At 33.0% G+C, this 18,874-nt stretch overlaps 1 protein-coding gene across 4 annotated transcripts in view; it reads left to right on the top strand.

Moving 5' to 3' along the window:
- Positions 1-18,644, top strand: part of Hydr1 (abhydrolase domain containing Hydr1) — a 107,139-nt gene extending 88,495 nt beyond the window's left edge. Inside the window, exons 7-9 of one of the 4 annotated variants that reach the window (XM_081755598.1) lie at positions 8,389-8,554; positions 17,090-17,124; positions 17,488-17,626. In XM_081755598.1, coding sequence (XP_081611724.1) covers positions 8,389-8,554; positions 17,090-17,097 — 174 coding nt within the window. In that variant the 3' untranslated portion in view covers positions 17,098-17,124; positions 17,488-17,626. Of the gene's footprint in view, positions 1-7,168; positions 7,297-8,388; positions 8,555-17,089; positions 17,125-17,487 lie in introns of those variants that run through there. The other 3 variants (XM_081755597.1, XR_014131210.1, XR_014131211.1) reach the window with 3 other exon arrangements.
- The last annotated feature ends 230 nt before the right edge of the window (positions 18,645-18,874 follow it).

The following is an 18,874-nucleotide window of genomic DNA, read 5'->3' as shown; positions in this document are numbered from 1 at the left end:
AATTGTGGTATTTTACTACTTTTCCATTCAATGAGTAATCTTATCAAAGAAAATACTATTTTTATAGCATAAACGGAAAATTTCTTGTCTCAGTTTGCAAGTAAGGTTTAGCGATCAAACAGAAGAATGATTTAAAATATGCATACAAATAAGTTACTTTCTTTAAAAGAGAGAGAGGAGCATAACTTATTTTTAATGAAAAATTCGTATGCTCAGCTTCGTGTCCTCAATTTTTCAGAAACTCTTCAGGTGCTATGTTTTTGGTAAACCATTTGAACTCATTTCCCCTCTTAGGAAATCTATTTTAATGACAATGGCATGGTAAAACTCGCTCGAGCCAAATGTCCAATTATTTCATACTTTTTTTTTTTTCCATGATGATGTAAGAGAAACATTAGCCATGAAGTAAACGAGACTTTCACTACTAAATTTCTGCCATCATATAATATAGTAGTATTAACGAAATATAAATACTGGTAGTATCTTAATCTCCAAGTAGTCATCAAAACAGTTATAGCGGTCAGTGTGTAAACACACAAGATACATTTCTTAAAATTATAAACGATCAAATTAAGTAATTCGTGAATTAAACTTCTTTCGAAGTCAATGGTGAGGCTATCACGGTAAATATTTAAATTTATTCCACGGTTGATTTGGTAGTAAACTTAAACTCAGCAAAGGCATTATTTCAACTCAACTCTAAAACTATGACTATTTTAACATTTATTATTGATATTTATGTATTTTTCATAATAGTTTGATATTAATAAAGTTATAAGCACTTTGTTTACCAAGTCATGATGACTAGAATTGGCTGATATAGTTGACTGTTCTGAACTTGAAGCTATAGAGTAACCGGCTCAAAATATTCCAGTCGGAGATTCAAATTCCGGAGATTTGATCTTCCATACGATTGGCGCGGAAGATCTGAGTTTGATTCCCAGTGGGAGTTTAAGTGATTCGAATCCACGTCAGGCTGTAGGTCCACGTCTCATATGACTTCGCTGGTGAAAAGGATGCTAAACCCTAATCCAACCAGCCAGTGGCGTCCATCTATCAAAACCGAAAGGAGTTTAATGGGTCAATTTGCACTCTCAAGATTCAGACGGAACTAATAGTTGTATCAAGGAACAAAGGGCAGATGAGGGGAAATGAGACGAGCGCCTCCCGTGTGAAGGGTAATCGCTGACTGCTTTTTATGTTGGTGAAGTAGTAGGAAATTAGCCTTTTCAGTATTTTTTTTAAAAAAAGACTGTCTTTTTGACTTACCTCAAGAAAATAAAGCTAGCGTCATTACTGGTTGTGTTACCAGGTATCGGGATCTAAATAGAAGATTAAAAGTTGTTTCATAATCAGCAATGGAAATTCGATGGAATGAAATTAAATAGAAAAATGAGCAATTATTTTTCTGAAATTAACTAAGCTAGACTTGAACACAATAGTATTTTGTACACAATAAGCAAGAGATTGAGAGATCTTAAAATCTAATAATCTTTACATGAATGTCAACCAAAACGTGATAGTAATATTCGAGGGAGGAATATGTCACAAGTCAAGAGTTCGATTTATCACAGTGCTTAGAAGAGAATGAGAAAATCAAACCGTAAAAATAATAGGAATAATGTTCTCCTTACTGTTTCGTAGAATACATGTTTATTTCTTTCTCTGTTCTTGTCCCTTTCCACATAAACGTCTCCTCCCTACATTAATATTCGGATTCCAAACATAAGACCCCGATATTCTGTCACCTTATATGCGTCAGTTTGTCTAGAATCCGGCAATTTGATTGTCGTTCTCTATACAAAAAAGTATTTTGATTTGGCTCTACGTCAGACACAATGTCTCATCCTGGGAAATCCTGGGAATATAATTCCTGGGTGGGAAACCGTTAATCGAGGACGCACCCGGGTTTCCCGTATATGTAATGAATAAATGGTTCAGTGCCTCAGGCAATCATTACATTTTCTCCGAGCTTCGATTAGGGTTGCACGATTAGGTAAATACCCGTCCTTAGGAATGACGCATGACTATCTTGAAATCAAATTAAAATAATCTGTAACCGATCCAGGGTTACATGAATTTTTACTCGACAGTACAATGCATTTTTAACCAGCGTTTATTTGTTCGTAACATTTCTCATTTTCTGTGAGAAACGTAGAAACTAAAACACTCTGAAATCATTAATTTTCTTTGTTTTCTCTTTGCAACGAACAATGTACCTTCTATTGAAGAAACTAGCCAGTGTTCACACCAAATATTTCGTCTGCAGAGAACGTTGATAAGATGCGAAAATACAATGGGAACAAAAGTGTTTTGTGATTTCAAAGCGTAGCTAGGCAAGAAAGCTAAAGTGATGATAACACATTCAAAATTGCCAATTTTTAATTATTTTTCGAACTGTATATGTTTGTGTATCGTTAATGTAAAACATTTATTAAATCCTTACATTTTCCATCGAAGTTAGTTGGAAACTTGGAAATTGTGAATTTGAGAAGTACTTATCGATTTTTTTTTTTCCTTTCAAGGAGGCTACTACCCACACCAGGATATTCCAATTTAGTGAAAACGCCCAAAAACCAACACTGAGAAAGTTCATGTTTCTCAAGAAACAGTGTGCATCCTTCCCTTCGTTAATATAGAAGCCTGGTTAAGTTAGTTTTGATGTTGGTGTATTGCATACAGTGCAGTAATGTTCAGCGTTTGTCTTTTGTAATACACACTGAAACGGCGATTAATATTGTGCAGTGGGGGAAACGTTAAATCGTTTCTTACGTTGTTCGCCAACTACAGCTACACGGAGTGAAATCGCTATCACCTACCCATTTTTAAACCGTTTGGAGGGCAAGGAGCCATAAGGAGTGGAATTTTTAGGTAGTCTCGCCAGCGACCCCCTGAATTATTTCCTCTTGTGAAATCAATATCAGTATGTGATGTAAAGTGTGAGAATACCCGCGAAAGGGTGTAAATAATAGTGATAAAATATTAAGTGTTTTAATCACATATAATACCGCAGTTAATACGTGCAAGTGTTCGTGTGTATTTTCATATATAGTGTTCTGGATGTATACACAACAAGTATTTAGTATCCAAGTAACGTATTCGTATTTTTTTTATATGGTTGTTGACATACCTCATTGCATGTACTACATTTACTCGTTACGAGAGAAGAGAATTTTATCCTCTCCGAATTTAATATTTACATGGACAGTTTTGTTTTTTCTCTGTATTACGGTATTAAATGTCCAATTGTCCGACCACTTACAATATTCTTTAAATTTCTATTTTAACATACTAAATTCCCGAACAGAGACCACCTTAACCAAGGTTTGCAATATTTACTACTCCTCCAGACCAGATCGCAGTTTTAAGGTTACCAGGAGGTTAAGTCTGACACTCATTCAGCCTTCTAAGGCACTGGGAAGTAGTAAATGATTACAGATCTCTTACTTACTGATTCTCATACCATTGTATGTACAATTCTCCAATATAAAATTGCACATGTGTAATTTTCTAAGTCCCTTAAAATTGTGAATTTGACAACGCGCTTGAAGTTGTAAGAGGGGAAGTCGTAAGAAAAAAAATAATAGTGAAGCCTTCAAAATACACCTTCTTCTTTGCTGTTTGAGATATTTCAGATCCTTTTTCATTACTTAATGTAGTGCTAGTTTCAGAGCAAAATAGTACCTTGACAAATGCAGAAAACTGTGTTTAGTTAAAGAAAACATCCAAGGTTTTTATCCGAAAGAAAATTGAAAAAAAAAAAAAAAAAAAAACAGTATTTTAAGGAATTCCATCTGTATGAACACAACTGAAAGTTGTACAGTGTGTTTCGATAGTCGTGCGTGCTTAGTTCCTTCTTTCTATTGGAATTTAAAACTTTTGAACCTGACTCGAATCCCACTGGGTACTTTAATTTTTTTAAATATTTTTTTCTGCTCTTCTTGGGTTAGTTTACAGTTTCTGACTTTTGGATTAATTTCCTTCTTTCTTTCTTTCGTCAGTAGAAGTCATACAGAAAGTCGCTAACGGATTACCGTTTGTATCCGAAGATTTCCAAAACACTAAGGAAATGAATAATCTGAGCAATTTTTCTTTTTCCTTTTTTAAAAGTTACGTAGATACTAATAAATTGTTACTAAAATAGGTTAAAGCATTTATTCTTCCCAGTGTGCGTATTGACGAGGGAGTGCTAGGGATTTCACCTGACAAAAATATGTGCTCTTTTGAAGAAGAAATTTTTCACCCTGGCACGGTTAACTTTCTCCCCTTTTAGAATGGTTTTGAATCTTCAGGAGGGTAGAAACAAGGAAGAACTTTTATTTTGTAGGCGGAAGTATTACAATTAGGAACAAATCATGTTAAGAAGATTTGTTTATCAAAACTCCATTATATATTTACACAGTCCGTATGTCCGTCCGTCCGCAAGACGAAAACATCTTAAGGATTACCTGATAGATCACTACTAATGCTGAATGTTTAACACAGTCAGTAGCGAGTTCAGAGTTCTTTTCAGATATACTTCTTCCCCTCTCCCCTCAGAGCTGAAATATCCCCCTGAGCAGGAGCTAAGGCGTTATCAAATAGTATTAATGTGTGGCCCCAAGTTATTTTGATTTCTACCCGGGTAAACTTTTCTATAGAAAAACGTGAGCGAGTGCTTGCTTGTAATCACATAATTTATCTTTATAAAGAGGTCTTAGTAAAATTTGTAATTGAAGATATTACTTACATTCACCTTTGAACCTGAAACAAAACAGGTTTGCAGGCAGTAGAAAACATACCTCATCTCCGCTCCTAAAATGCTCATATGGATCGTTCACGATATGATGATGGCCAGGGCTTCATACATCTCTGAGGGCATTCTTATGATAGACTCTCCAGCAAAGGATCATACGTGACGGGAGTTTACTATTAAGAACTATAATGGCGTTTAAGATAAAAAATTAAAAAAAAATGTGAGATTACTGTGGAGACCTGTCTAAAATCGTTCTGATGCACCAAGACAATATAAAGTTCATAGGTGTGACAACGAACTGCGAAGAAATAAAATGTTATCTCACCAAATTGAGTACCCTCTACATCTTAACGTGGACTCCGAACCATATGAACTCTCGCTGAGAATCGAACCTGGATCTCCCACGCCAAAGTCGCGTTACACCACTAATAATATTTACGAGCACCCACGAAGAAAACAACACTTGAATGGGCTGACTAATTTTTATTCAAAATGAAATAAACAAATATATTTATAAAGCTGAATTGGTGTAAGATTTATTGAACAGAAGACAACAACAACTACGGCAAAAGTTCTTTCTTTTCAGGTTAAGTCCTCTTGGGTCTAATAGACAATACATGACGATAATAAAAACAGTAATAGTGATAATTGTAATAATTAATCGATTTCTTAGAAATCCGCTACAGAGTTTAATATTTTCTAATCCTATCAGTGTTATTAGCTGACAACTTAAACTATTATTCAGTTCCACGTTTTCCTCTTCAGTGAACAAATGATCTGCGTTGCATATTGTGATACAACGGTAGATTTCCAAATTATGGGTTTTTGTATTAAAACCGAAATGGTAGATCTATAACTTCTATTTGCAATAGAGGGATAAGATCCAAGATGAAACCTGTCCTTCAGACACTGAATCCACATGATAGTATTTTCGCTATATAGTGCAATTTTTGATCCAAGAAGAACAGAATTGAGATTGATACTTATATAGATTTCTACAGCTTCCAGTTTTTTCTGTAAATGTGAAGGTGGAAATGGGAATTATTTCTACCATACTGAATCCGAAAAATGAGACTACTTCTAGCTATCTGTTATCGTGTTTCTTCATGGTGATCAGTGTAGAAAGTAAAAATGTTTTACCGTTCAGTTAATAGAGGAACAAAAGTGAGGATATTCTGTTATGACAATAATGAACTACGTTCTAGTATTGATGGAGGTATTATTATTATGATAATTTTCCTGAACACTGGAACTCCAGATTTTTTTCAGGTTTACGAAAATCATGGATCGCTGTAAGAAGTAACATGCATTGGGAAGGAATTACATTAGGAAATATAGAAGAAGCTACACGTTTGTACGACTTCTTATTTTTGGCTTAGAAAGTTGTCAGTCACTCCCGTTTAAATATACAATACTAATAATAAAAAACTGTACGGAAAGAATAGCAAAAAGTCGAAAAACTCAAACCAGCCAGCGGGATTTAAACTTGGTTCAAAAAGTATTTCATCTTCACAAAAATATACTACTAAATACGCATGGCTATCGTAACAGCTGAAGAACACACCTCCAGTTTTGCTGATAGATAACAAACTCCTTACCAACCTTTTTCTTTCACGATCTTTTTTTTTTTTTTTTTTTTTTTTTTTTTTTTTTTTTTTTTTTTTTTTTGAGAAGCGTGTGTGTGTTTCTTTAACAAAGATTTCTACATTTGCTAAGGTACTGTTTTGTTTTAAAAGTATCATTATAAGAAGTGACAAAAGAGGAACTGAGAATTTCAAACAGCAAACTGTGAGCTGTGTTCATAAGTCTTATTTCTTTCTTTCTTTAATTCCGCTTCTATTACTCCGAATGCATTGTTGCCAAACTGAAAATTTTAAGAAACATAAAAATTTACTCGTGCATTTATATTTTGGAGAAGTATACATAATGAACCCCTTTTGCGCGAAATATTGAAAAACTAGATAAACACTTTTTATGTTCAATGAGAAAAAGCAGAAAGGCTACTACTCACCGCACAAAATATGTAGCAGAATTTTCTTCTACATGCAACAGTTAGCGCTTTCGGAAGATGCTATTCCCTTCTTCAGCCTGTGCTGGACTCCAAAAAGGATAAAAAAAAAAAAAAAAGGTGAAGGACTATTTAAAAATAGTTAAGATATGTAAAAAAAAAAAAAAAATCCTCTGTCAAACATTAAAACACACGGAAATAGAAAATCACTGAGATTGTTTATGTTTCTATGTTACTTTCGGCTCAAGAATATACATTAATAATAGAAGGAAAAGGATTTATGATTTTTGTTTAATATATATGATGTAATGTACTATCTTACATAGCTGTGACATGTTTATAATTTTCTTACATCCGTACGTTTTGCAATAGAACGCAGATTCTGTGTTAAAATAATATTAATAATAATAAACTTTCGTAAACAGGATTCGAACCTATGCTAAAATGAAGTTCTGCACGCAACTCCGTTATGCTAACTAGTATATCAAGGAGAGTTCACTCTAGAAGTTGTCCATCTGTGTATATTATTACCATGCTGCTCTACACCCTGTATCATCCAGTAAGCCAGATTTTGATTTCATTTATCTTTTTTTCTTTCTTTTCTTTTTTTTTTATATATATATATATTTTATTACCTTTTCGTATAAGACAATTACGTATTTACTTGAGAACAACGCCCAGACAATTAATATCGCTGGTCCAAATGATCTTGTTACTCTCCAGCGGAATGGAGAAAAAATAGATTTCCGTGTAAGCACAAATCCGAGGAACGAAAGGATTTAGTTTTTTTTTTTTTTTTTTCTTCGAACTTAGTTATTTTTCGCCGTCTAGGTTTCTATAACCAGAGTATAAGGACAGAACAATACTGGACCGCCCTACCGTTGTGTATGATCTGGAAGGTTATATATATTAACAAGTTAAATTTGATTCTGAATTGACCTAAACAGTTACATGAAATCAAGTTAACCATTTTGCTAGAGCTAGGCTTAATGTCTACAAGCTCCATATTTTAAGTCTTGAGCTTGTAGAATTTGAGAAACCATGAAAAAATGAGCTATTTTAATTTGTGGGCATAAGGTTCTTCTTCCGTTTCTTAAAAAAAAAAAAAAAAAAAAAAAAATGTATTGCTGTTGAAGATGCACGTGTGTTTCTAAATACTATTATCTGAATGTATTTTTCATGGAAATAAAGGAGATTAATAATAACAATAAGGCACATTAAATATTAAATTTTATATTGTTAAATAGAGAATACAGTTTTAAAATATTGAATAAATGTCGATCTTTTCTGTAGGCACTTACGCGAAAATATCGTATGTTAGACTTAACGTAGCGGATCTTAAATCGAAGGCACAGTACTAAATGTCACTATGGATTTTTCATCTTTTTCTACTCCTACTGCAAAATGAAATTTATTGATAACTGTTAGATGGTCGTTTCCCTCAGTATATTTCAAAATATTCCAGCAATCACTGTTCAACATTTAATTCAAATTGTATACATGCTGTACGCTGGGTTGATAAACATTTTTTTGTGTAACTCTATCTGTCATTTATTTTGTACGTTACTTTATTGCAGAAATTTTCTGTGATATTGCTATCAAAAGAAGACTAGTAGATTAATATTGTTTATTTATTTATTTTCAGAGTAAAACAATCCGCCAGTTTGACTCTGCTTATACAGTAAAGCAATTTGGGTACAAGGATGTTAATGAATACTACAGTGTGGCTACGATTCATAACAAAATTGAGAAAATTAAACTTCCACTGTTGTGTCTGAGTGCGTCAGATGATCCATTTCAGCCGCGTGAAGGTATCATTTTATATATGTATATATATCTTTGTTTTATATTTCTAAGAAGCAAATGTAAATAGGAAAGCCTTTATGAACTCGTTGATTTTATAAAGGAAAATCCTTGTACACTTCGCATCAAAATAATTTCGACAGCTAACGCCGTGCAGCCAGGCCACCCAATATACATTATCCGATAATCGTGTCTGGTAAAGACACCCCTCTCCCTCCTTTCCTCTCTCGCATACTGAAATCAGCAAACGACATAAGCGCAATTCTAATTTCAAGATATACATGTATTAGTATCGATAAAATGAAAGAATAAAAGCGAGACAAAACAAGATTCATAAATTGATGTAGGGAGAAAATTAAACACACACAGTGAAAAATTGGAACTAATAGTTGTTTGTTAGACAGACGTACAGAAATGAGACAGAGAGAGAGAGAGAGAAAGGAAGAGAAGAACAAAAAGAAAAGGAAACACAAATAAAAATATGGAATTAAACATGGTATGACAAAAATTTAGTATCATAAGTTTCCGTTTCCAGAAATCCAACAGTCATATAGAAAAGTTTTTTTAAATATATCTTTTTCAGGACTATTAAAATATATAGAGGATGCTTGAAAAATTCATTAAGTAACTTACAAAATGAATACAAAACTTGATGGTCAAATTTACGATGTTTATCATATCTTCGGAACCGTTTGAGGTATCCAAGTGCAGTGAACGGCAAAATAAGTTGTACATCGATTGCAAACCACACAAGTAACTACATATGGTACTTACCTAAGCATTTTTTCGAAATAAAGCACTTTAATAAAATTCGAATTTTCAAACCCTGGTAACTTAGTTCCTATTCATTCGAAACAATTCATACCATGACCATGGTATCCAACGCTGATGTACTTTCGATATGTATTATCCTGTCCATTTGCGTTGTGCTGTATATGTGTTAGAGGCTTACAAGCATTGGATGTTTGTGATACTATAACATCCTTAGTTTGCAACACAGAATAATAAACGTAGTATTTTAAGTTTTCGTGTGCGTTGTTGATTTGAAATATGTAATAATTTGACGTAGTGCCATTTTAAACATATAGCTTTATATTGTGTTGGCAACACTGTTCATCCGGCGATGTTACAAAATACTTAGAACGTTGTCCCCTTCCCTATAGTTTCTTGGTGCAAAATTTCGCTTCTCTACCTTTACGATTTTATCAGATATTTACTATCATTATAAATGGATCACTCTGTATATTGTGTATACGCGTGTGCAATCATGTAGCTTCATGAACGAATTGAGTGAAATTAAGTAAATTCGTTATCGTCGATCGCTTAGGGTAAAATCCATGCTGGTTTTCACAAATATAGATTTTTACATGCTTAAAAACACGATCATGTATTATTTGTTCGAAAACTTTTGCTGATGCACAAATTATAGCTATAGGCCGATAAAATTCTATTTAACATTTATTCCCCTTTTTAAAGATTGGTGATACTTTTAGTAATTTTCCAAATTTCAGGAAACATTTGGCATTTAAGTAGTAAATTGGAAAGTATAGACAGTGTGGTTCTAGTATTATTTCCTAGCATACTTTTATCATATATGGAGGAATTCCATCTGGTCCACATGCTTTTGTAAGTTTTAACATTTTAATGGCTTTCCTATACTCTTCATTCGATACCTTATCAATTACTAAACAGTTGCTTACCACTATATGTTCTCCCTCTGGAGAGTTGTAGAATGATGTGTTTTTATAATATACCGATTTAAAATAATTTGCAAAACCATAGCAATTAGTTTGTTTGTGTCCAATGCATTACCATCTAACGTCATACTATTCTTTTCAATATTATTACTCTATTTACATTTTATATGGAACCAGAAAATTTTTACATCCTTCTTAACCTCAGTTTCGTTTTTTCTAATACAATGTTTGTACGCCTTACGAATGATTTTCTTTGTATCCCTCCTACTTCCGTACAGAAATTTGTATTATTTTCTGAGTCTTTCATGTATTTTTTATAATATTCTTTTATTTTTAGCTAGTTTATTAGCTCTTTTATAAACCAGCATGGATATTTTCTCATATTACATTTTTGCATTTTAGGTACTGTATCAATGATTATTTATTAACTCATAAAATGCATTAGTTGCATCATCAACATTATTAAATTGTTTTAAAACTGACTAATTAACATTTCGAATTGACTGATATTATCTGAAAGAATTAGCTTTCTGGAAGTTGAATACAACTTGTATTTCATATTTTAGTGGATAACTGTGCCTTTTATACGGAATAGCGATTTCTATTGCAGGATGATGTTTATCTTCATTTATAATTGGCAATTCACTTCTTTGTACGTCAATACCATTCGATATGTTACCAAATAATAAATCTAAAGTTCTACAAAAATGTTCTATTATATTATTTAAACAATGCAAGATTTTATAGGCTTAAAAAATTAGCTAATGAGCGGTAGCATTCACCATCGTTCAAGAAATTATAGTCTGTGCCAGTAACTAATGGCAAATTAAAGTCTCCACCCGCTAAAATGTTATTTTCTTGAAACAAATCATTTTCTTCAAATATTTGAAAGAAGTTTAGATAATGATATAGACATGAACCGGGGCCAATTACATATGAAAAGGTTTACCATGTGCAACTGTCTTAACACACATATTTTCAAGGTTATTATGTATCTCAATATTAATCGCTGTAAACTTTTGTTTAATTGCTATGAGTACTCCACCACCTCTTTTTATTTAGTCTATCCTTCCTATATACTTTATAATTGTGGTCAAACATTTCTGAGTCGATAATATCAGGTTTAAGCCAAGTTTCTGTTAATATAATTATATCATAATCACATTGAGCAGTGTTGAGATATAGATAATTTGTTTTTGTCCTAAATCATCTAACATTGTGATAGTAGACATTTAACGTACTTCTATCAGCACCAACTATCAGTTTCTACGTAATTAAAAAAAATACAAAAAACCCTATTTTACGTCAATGCGATTACATCTTGTGATATTTTTAACTGTACCACAGAATGACCTTGACTTTTTCTCAAACAATATTCGCTCTACATTATCTGCCTATAAAAAGGCATAACTTTTTCACGTTTCCAAAAATTTTTCTACGGCATGTAGCTAAGCTCTGTTTAATCTCAGCTTAGCTCTTTCATAAATTAATTCATAAGCCTAATTAATTTATATTCAGATTTCTTTTTACTTTCCTTCTAGCTAGAAATCTGTCTTTATCTTCCCTTCTTACAAATTTGACAATAACGCCACTATCTGTTTGATGCAAAAGTTTCTTAAGTATATGACAAACATCAATGGATTGACTTGTAATCTAACACCCTACCTACACTTTTTACAGTTTCGTAAATATCTTCGTTCTGTTTCTCCGGAATACCATATATTTCAATAGTGTTTCTTCTTCCGTACTGTTCAATTTCATCCCCTTCGAACAGCTGCTTTTAATCATTTTTAAAGAGACATATTTTCTTCCTTTAACTGTTCTATTGTTTTCATACATTCACCCATGCTTTCGGATTGATTTTAGTTACGTTCATAGTTTCGTCAAGTTTTTCATGCGCAAAGTCTAAACGATTTATCTAGGTCATATTTTCTTTCAGTATTACACTTTTTAAAATCATCTACTCCTTTCTTTAAGTTTTGTAGTTATTCCGCGAGAGTTTAATACTTTGCCGATTCTGTATCACCATGCATACTGGAACGTCTTGACTTTTAGCATGCATAACAAAACCACAAATGTTTTTCATTTTTTAAGTAGTCAGCATTAGATTCTTCTAATCGAACCACTTAGCATGCCAATAATTTAAACAAGCTCCGCACTGTATTTTACCTAAAGCTTCCTGCCGTGGGACAGGTTTCTGATTCCCCACAACTCATTTCGATTTCAGTTCTTCGATGTATCGAAAGTGCTTATAAGAGTAAAGTGAGTTAGCAACGATTACAAGGCCTTGCTTATTTGTTTACATTTAGTCACACAAATTTTTAATATACAAGTAAATATTCTTTATATATATCAATAGTTATTTATTGAATATGTTCACGATTACTTACGGAATAGTTTCAGCATATAGATATCACAGCCAACACCACAAAAATTACACAGTTACATATTTTTAAGCACTCGATTTGAAGAGAACTTCTATCTACAATCTAGAGTTGTCAGGTTCTTTATAATATAATATAAAATGAAGATATTTGGATTTCGGCCTAGGTAAACGATACAAGTACTTCATTTTAGACTCACAATTGAATTCAATATTGACTTCCTTTATTGTCAATGGTGGCCCATTTGAATTTTGTATCTCCCCATCACTGGAACAAAAGAGTTATTCAAATGTCAAACTAAAGCATTATGGCATTGAATCACTTGTTTTTAAACAATTTTCTTCACTAAATAATAATAATTATTATTATCATCATTACTGTTGAAAATAAAAATAACTTTTGCCATTAAAGTAGTTCCTGGCAACGATGTTTTCTTGGAACAGGAAAGTTAAACTTTAAATATTTAAATAAATGAGTAGCTCAGCATTTGCAATTTACTTCACCAGAGTTTCATCTGTCAGTATTTTTTCTCAATAAATATATGTTGAGATGGTTGCTTGTCTTTGGTAAATCGATGTGTGAGTTAAACAGAAGTTACATGTTCTGTGTTTTCAAATCAGTATTATTTAGTTTTTGTTACAATATTATTGATTCTTCATTTCAAATACACATTTTTTTATTATTGGTATTATCGTCTTACCTGGTAGAGCATTTGATCTTTGGTACTTAAAAGACGATAAACAAAATGTGAGAATTGATTATGGTTATTTTTTCTTCACTGTAAAAATAGTTAATAAATTTATTTCTCCAGGTACAATGGTGCATTTTAAAGAAAGAAATGTAGATTAGTTTATACTTCGTTTTCCTCTTGTAGTCTGAAATGAAATGTCGTATTATGAAAAGGTAAATTGTCGGATTCCTTTCGTATTTTTTTCGTCTTAATTTGAAAATTTAGAATACTTTTTTCACAAGGTTTCATCGTGTAAAATCAGGCATAAAGTTTGAAATAAAGATAAATAAATAAAGTACTAGTTTAAATTTTTACTACCTAACATTCTTTTTTTTTTTTTTTGTTTGTTTTTTTTTTATTGACATTTTTTTCCCTCGCAAGTCTGAAATGAGAAACACAAAATCGAATGTAGTTGATTTTTTTTTTAACAGGAAATTATAAATTTAAATTAAAGGAAACATTTTCATTTCATAGAGAGTTATTAGCAAAACATGCCAAACTGAATAGTTCAAAATGGGGAAATGCACCTCATCAATTTGAAACGTCAAACATAGTTTAAAAATCTTTTCTAATATCAACGAGAAAGTGATCTTAAATTTTGATTTAAAAAAGAAAAAAACTCAAATTCAGTGCAGACATTATTCAGATTATATCTTTATAACCATTCTTCTGACAAAAAAATGGGAAAATGGGACCCACTCAAGCTCCCGCTAATGAGGGTCCTGTGTAGCAAGTAGTAATAAGTGCATGTGCAAAGAAATTGCCGTTACAATGCTTCTGTATCTACTTTTATTATTGTTATAGGCTCAATGGGTAACACAAATTTTGTATTTCTTCCTTGATATCGTCCGCACCTATTGAGATGTGGACCTATGGATTAAGAGTTGAACTACTGTAGTGCGTTCGTTGTCTCACAACCAAAGCCGAGACCGCATGCACAAGAAGCACGCGCGCTAGCCACTGCACCAGCCAGATGGATATATTAATAGGCAGATCATCATTTACGGTTACTAGCAGAATACCTGCCTACATTTATAGGCTTCCATACACGTCGGTTGTTCGCTATTTCTTGTCATGTTGTAAAAATTTCACACATTGATAGATAAACATTGTAATGTGATATACGTTGCAAGATTGGCTTGTCGATATTAGTTTCCTGATTGAAAAATTATGTGTGTTGAAAGTCTTCACATCGCAGAACTAACTCATTCTATGGCCTATGGAACCCGGATGTTCAGTGCTGCGTTCACAAAAGCTCTCCATTGACTTCAGTCCTTAGCCAACTGGGTCCAGTTTCTACTTTATATTCCTATTTCTGCAAGATCCATCTTAATATTGTCCTTCCACCTGCACCTTGATCTCCCTAATGGTCGTTTTACGATTGGATCTCAAGTTAAAACTTTGAAAACGTTCATACTTTCCTCCATTCTAGCTACATGAACTGCTCACCCGAGACTCCTAGACTTGATGACCCTAACAATGTTTGGTAAATAGTATAAACTATGAAGTTCCTTGCTATGAAGTTCCTGCCATTTCCCATTCCGGTTCCTCTTGATCGAATATTCGTCTCATGATTTTATCGTCAAATATTTTCAGCCTGCGTTCTTCCTTTAGAGCAGCTATGTTTATTAGAGAGAGTATCCATCGAGTATCTATGATGGAAAAGAATTTTAAGATCAATACCACTGCATGGAGAAGGGGGAGAGGCAGTACATAACACATTCCGCCAGGAATAAAACCGTAATGCAGAAGGGACAAATATGTTCAAGTCCTGTGTTCGCTGTGTTAGTAATATGAAGCGTAATTGCCGGGCGTGTTGGCAATATTTTACCGATGCTTTCTTTGGCGCTACTAGCGATAGGAGGATCTTAACGTAGCAGCGTGGTGCCGAGGCTCAGTAAGATTTTAGCATACACTTTATTGTGGAATCTGGCTTACTTGATCTCTCTGGGATTCGAACTCAGGTCTCCCACGTTTTAAAATAAATTCGAGTGAAAGAACTGTTTGAGAGAGCTTCCTTATGAAACATTCAGAATGGAGAGTTCACTTGGAAATGATGCAACATACAAGGGAGGAACTAAATTGTTGAAGAAAATCTCCCCGTAGATAAAAGAATGAAGTCAAATTTTAAGGAAGTTGTTCTCGTTCATAACCTCTCCAGATATATGCGTGATCCCTTGTGGTTAAATAGGTGGGATCATCAACTTCAGTGTGAAGGTCCGCCATCAACGCAGTAGCGCGAAAACTGGTACCGAGAACAACGACAGCTCTTGCAGTTGTGGGTCTCAACTTCATTGTATTCTGTTTGTTCTATTATTACTCTCAAAGAATGATTGTTGCTAGTGATTATGTAGACATTTTGAGGTAAACAGGTGCATTGTGTGGGTACAGATGTTGTTTCCTAACAATGACATTTTCAGAAATGAGAATTCACGAATACACGCAATCAGATATGTTCAGACTTGGTTTGATCAGCATGGCTATGATCTTCAATAACTCCCATGCCCCACTCAATCACCAAAGTTGAACATTATTGACCATAAGTCAGTTTACAGTAGCAATTCTAACGATGTTATAAAATAGAGGATCTGCCTATATCTATCTTCATCCTGTTAACTCGGTGAAGCCAAAAAACAACGAGGATCGGTACGTCTGATTGGTTACTTTCGTTTCCTGCCGTGGATGTTTGCTAGAAACATTGCGATCTTATTGGGCGGAGTGGGCAGAGTGAAAGTGGTGAAATTGTGACGTATGGCTTTAAGATTTTGTTTTATAGGCACATCCTCTATTCTATAACATCCTTGAGTGATCCATTAACAGATTTTCTCCTGTGGTCATATTTCTGACGTGTGTAGAAGAAAGGCGTCAAGTAATGGCGTAAAAATAGATCGTAGAGCGACGTTTTGAGTTAGCAAAAGTTGTAAATTTAAGGAGATGCGTGGCAAACATGTGCAAAATATTACTCGGTTCTCTGAGAGCCTTTAGCAGTGAAGCTTTACCATATACCGTTAAAAGGAGTTGAGGCGTAGATAGAATCAAATCAAAGTAATCGCTACAAGATGAGGATGATCTGTATATGTCATACCATATCCAAACTATTAGTATCCTTATCGAAATACTGACATTTAATGGGTCCTCGTCCAATAAAGTAAGGCTTCTTTACACGGGTTTGAAGGAGGCCTGTATGATGATTTTTCTTCTCGTTCCTGCCACGTCAGACTTCAGTTCTAGTCCATGTAAATTACTTTTAAAAAATATTGCTTAAGGGAGATACGATTTCAAAGCATTATATGGGTGCGTGTTAAACGTTCATATACACGCATTGCACTGCGATACTGAAATGTGTAGAGCAACATCTTCTTTCCCTAAACGTGGTACACGCCCTACTTGTTCATAAACGATGTGATGATAGTGTTATCGGAAATTTGCTTCTAGCTGTCATGTATTAATGAACGTGTTACGTATTACAGTTAAAAGATACTGCATTTTACTGCGTATAATTTATTTAAAAGAGACATAAGTTGTATTAAAATATGGTTAATATGTTAAACACATTCAAATACGCGAAGATTTCATGTACTTTATTATTTTCGTTCAGATCCATAAAATAATGAATTCCAAATTAATTAAGCACAGATTTATTAATGTTAAACATTCTTTACTTTTCTTGTTAGCGGAATTGTTATTATTATTAATTGAGTTTAATTTGCTTTTATTTTTGTTTCTTACCAGTAACTTGAAGAACGAACATAGCACTGAAAACCCTTGTAAGTCGTATTGTCTATTTATTGAAAAGTTCTTTGTGTTAGCTTACATTGTCTCTGTAATCATGTTTTCGATTTATTCATTAAATTTGTCTCACTAATCTCTTAGTTGAAAGACCTTTGCTATGGTTGTTCTAAATAAGGTCTTATTTGCTGTTTTTGTAATCGAGATTGTTTCAAGTAACATAATAAAAGTTTTCTTTCTTCTGAAATTAAAATTTAGCTCTCAATAATACTAGAATTTTTACACGTTTATGTAGTTTAATTTTTGTAATTGATGGAGTTGTCTGTCTGTCAGAGTTATATGTTTTAAAGGTTTAATTGAAAAAGAAATCGTATATATGAAGATCTCTCTATCTTTTTTAGCAATTCCTCTGGAAGCTATATCCCAATCGGAGCATGTAGCAGTTGTAGTAACAGAACGAGGCGGCCACATTGGCTTTATGGAAGGACTAGGAATGAAGCAAAGCAATTATCTGTGTAGATTTTTAAATCAATATATCATAGCAATTATAAGAAATCTGAAGGTTGTGAAGAGTGTGTAAAATATGTTAAATACTAATTCTTAATCTAGCAATTAATTTACTAAAGAGACCAGTGCATTTATATTATACTGATACGTGTTTTACGGCATTTTAACACTAATAAAGAAATAATTCCTGTAATAGTGTAAAAGAAATACGTGATAAAGATAGATCTATTTCATAGTTGCCAACTTGTTGCAATTAATAAATACATGCTTTTAAATAACAAAAAATATATCGCTCCAAATTTAATTTGTTTGTTGGTATTCCATGTTGATCTCAGATTCGAGAGTTGTTACTGTTGTATGTTTGTATAGAATGTATTAAATCTTTGAATTTTTTTAGTTGGTGCTTTAATAGAATTTCCATTTTAAGTTGTGACGTGGCTTTGAGTGATATGTGTTAAGAGTTCACTATATCCTCAGTTCAGTTCTAACATCCTTATTTCCTTTTAATTTATATGAATTGTATTGGAAATTGCGATGGGAGAAATATCTTTTTTATTTTTTAAGACACTTTTTTGTCATATGTTAATATGCTCAAAGTAATTATTTATCTTTCAAACCATAGAAGAAATTGTGTATTGTTTTCAGTAAAAGTGCAAATTCACTCAAACATGTTTAGTACTTTATTTCCGAGTAAGTGATTTTTTATTATTTTCTTGATGTGAGAAGAGTTCAGTTTTATATAGGTAGTAAAATTGACACTTTAAGTAGAAACTTGTTTGTAAATTATTAAGCAAAGAATATGCATAGAAGGGTATGCACTTTTTCCTTCGACTATATATGATCGGAATATCTTATTTCTTCTATGTACTGAATAAGAAATGCAGAAATAATCATTGTTTCACAATAGCTATTTAACATGAGAAAATATCACATCTTTATTACGTGGGATTCGTGAAAAAGAAGCCCAAATCCCGAAATAATGGATAGGAGAAAAATTAAGGTCACATTTGTACATTAAAGCATAAAGTTACAATAAAGAATTAAAAACAGATGTTTTGAGTTGTCTAGAGTATAATTATTACGTAAATAATTTTACGTTAGTAGATACAGATACTTATTAATTTAATGCAAGCACCTAAAAATGCAACTTACCAGAAAAATATAACGTTGGACCATTGTTAGCCCTCAGAACAGCTCCGATGTGACGTGGAATGGAGTTACAGAGGTCGTGAGTGGTAGGAAGTTCAATATTACACAGCATATCATCCAGTCTCATGAAAG

This window comes from Thermobia domestica, chromosome 4, assembly GCF_964235325.1.
Source record: "Thermobia domestica chromosome 4, izTheDome1.hap1.1, whole genome shotgun sequence".
Lineage (NCBI taxonomy): Eukaryota > Metazoa > Arthropoda > Insecta > Zygentoma > Lepismatidae > Thermobia > Thermobia domestica.
This window is presented reverse-complemented; position numbering and strand designations above follow the sequence as displayed.